The 1,947-nt window shown below is 52.3% G+C and overlaps 1 protein-coding gene across 1 annotated transcript in view; it reads right to left on the bottom strand.

Moving 5' to 3' along the window:
• The window catches only part of ZNF395 (zinc finger protein 395), a 15,957-nt gene that overhangs the window by 1,388 nt on the left and 12,622 nt on the right, over positions 1-1,947 (bottom strand). Inside the window, exons 8-9 of the mRNA XM_010840318.1 lie at positions 1,756-1,947; positions 102-194 (exon numbers count right to left, since the gene is read on the bottom strand). The exon at positions 1,756-1,947 is cut by the window's right edge and continues 4 nt beyond it. Coding sequence (XP_010838620.1) covers positions 102-194; positions 1,756-1,947 — 285 coding nt within the window. The remainder of the gene's footprint in view (positions 1-101; positions 195-1,755) is intronic.

Here is a 1,947-nt window from a genome sequence, read left to right as displayed (position 1 = left end):
TCGGGGGAAAGGCCTCCAGCACGGGGTGTGTGTGGCTGAGCCCTCAGCTGGTTCCAGGGCCCCTGGAAGGGCTGAGGGGCCTGGAGCGCTGGCGCACTCACCGGGGACAGGGAGGAGGTGCTGGAGGGGGCAGCAGCCCAGCTGATGCTGGTGTAGATGTGCGGGGAGACCGGGATCTGGAAAGGCGGCAGAGCCTGTGGAGACAGAGTGCGTTGGCCAGGGCCCAGCTCAGGAAGCTCTCAGGGCCCTCTTCCCACTCCAGTGACCTCATGGTCTGCAGCAACAGCAACCTCACACTAAAAAGTCCTGGGACACCCCAAAATGCTCCTCCTGAGAGAAATAGCAGAGCACTGGCTCTCTGGAGTCGTCTTTGTCTCGGGCTCCAGGCTTTTTTTGGAGCTCCCCTCTTGGAGCTGGTTTACGTGCCAGCCTCATGACTTAATCATCTCCACAGATTAACTTCTTGGCGGCATCACCTACGAAGAACATGCTCGGGGCAGCTCCCCCAGAAATTCAGCCTTGTGAGTTGGGGCACAGGCACTGCGCTAAGTGCCTGCCACCCCTGGGGCAACCGCATGGAAGCAGCGACTCTCCGGGTCAAGGTTTGTTTCTAAAATCACCAACCGCCCTTTCCAGGTCTCATGTCACAGGGACAGCTGGCGGCCTGAAGGGCCACCTGAGTTGAAATAGCTGAGTGACCACTCATGACCACTCATTCTAATGAGAAGGAGAGCTGGCTTGCTCTCTAAAGGCTTTCCGACGGAAAGCACTGCTTCTTAATTACTAACTTGCAAATAAGCCTACAGTCGGAAAAAAACAAGCAGTAGGCATCAAAGGATTTTAAGAAAAGCTTGCACATGGCAAACAGAGTCTTCGGCACCTACTACATGCAGTAAAAACCACCCTAAATGCCACCCGCTCCATGACTGCTTTCCCAACCCAAAGGGCATAATACCTTGGTCTTTACAGCTATTGTTGCTTAGTCACTAACTTATGTCCGACTTGTGAACTGTACCCTGCCTCCTCTGTCCATGGGATTTCCCAGGTAAGAATACTGGAGCCAGTTGCCACCTCCTTCTCCAGAGGATCTTCCCAACCCAGGGATCGAACCCGAATCACCTGCATTGGCAGGTGGATTCTTTACCACTGAGCCACCAGGGAAGCCCGGTCCTTCCTGTACCCACAACAATTGCTTGTGCCTCCAGTAAGATATTTTAACTACTTATTATAATTAATCGTAGTTACATATTCATTTCTCTCTCCAGCTAAACTGTACACTTCACAAGCTCAAGAATTATATATCTTATTCTATCTGCAAAGCTTATCCTGCAGCTTGACACACAGTATGTATTCAAAAAACTGAGGGCCAGATTATTTAATGTAGTACAGCTCTGAGAATTGGGGATTTGCTCTCGGAAACCCTACTACACTAGTCTATCCCCTCTTATAACCAACAATGGACCAATTCCCCTATCCAAATCTATCAACCTGGTTACTTAGGGATTCAGCCAGATTTCTTAACCACTGGATTCAGCCAGATTAAGTAACCACTCATTACAGTCATCAAGGTACAACTCTGGAATTCCTGTGTTTATTGACTGTGAAGTCATTTTCCTTATAGAAGCAAGAGATAGGTAATTCAGCTGAGGACTCAGCCTCCAATCAGTGTGGTCAGTGGCCTGTGATCAGGCTGACCAGTGACAGGCACGGAATCCCTCATGGCCCCTAGGCTGAGGTCCCAGGGGGTCCCCATACCTGGTATGCATGGTCGGCCTGAATGTGCCAGAAGGAGCCAGGAGCTGACTTGCTGAGAGCACCAGAGGGCAGGTAAGACTCCAGGCCAGGGTGATCCGGGCCTGAGGACTGGGCTTTGGGAGGAGGCGGTGGGGGCAGGATGGTGAGGGGCGGGCTGGTCACGCTGGGGGTCGGAGCCGAGTCGGCAGTGGG

Source organism: Bison bison, unplaced genomic scaffold (genome assembly GCF_000754665.1).
Source record: "Bison bison bison isolate TAMUID 2011002044 unplaced genomic scaffold, Bison_UMD1.0 scf7180017864143, whole genome shotgun sequence".
Taxonomy (NCBI): Eukaryota; Metazoa; Chordata; class Mammalia; order Artiodactyla; family Bovidae; genus Bison; species Bison bison.
The sequence above is the reverse complement of the archived record's forward strand: the minus strand, read 5'-3'. Positions and strand labels throughout refer to the sequence as shown.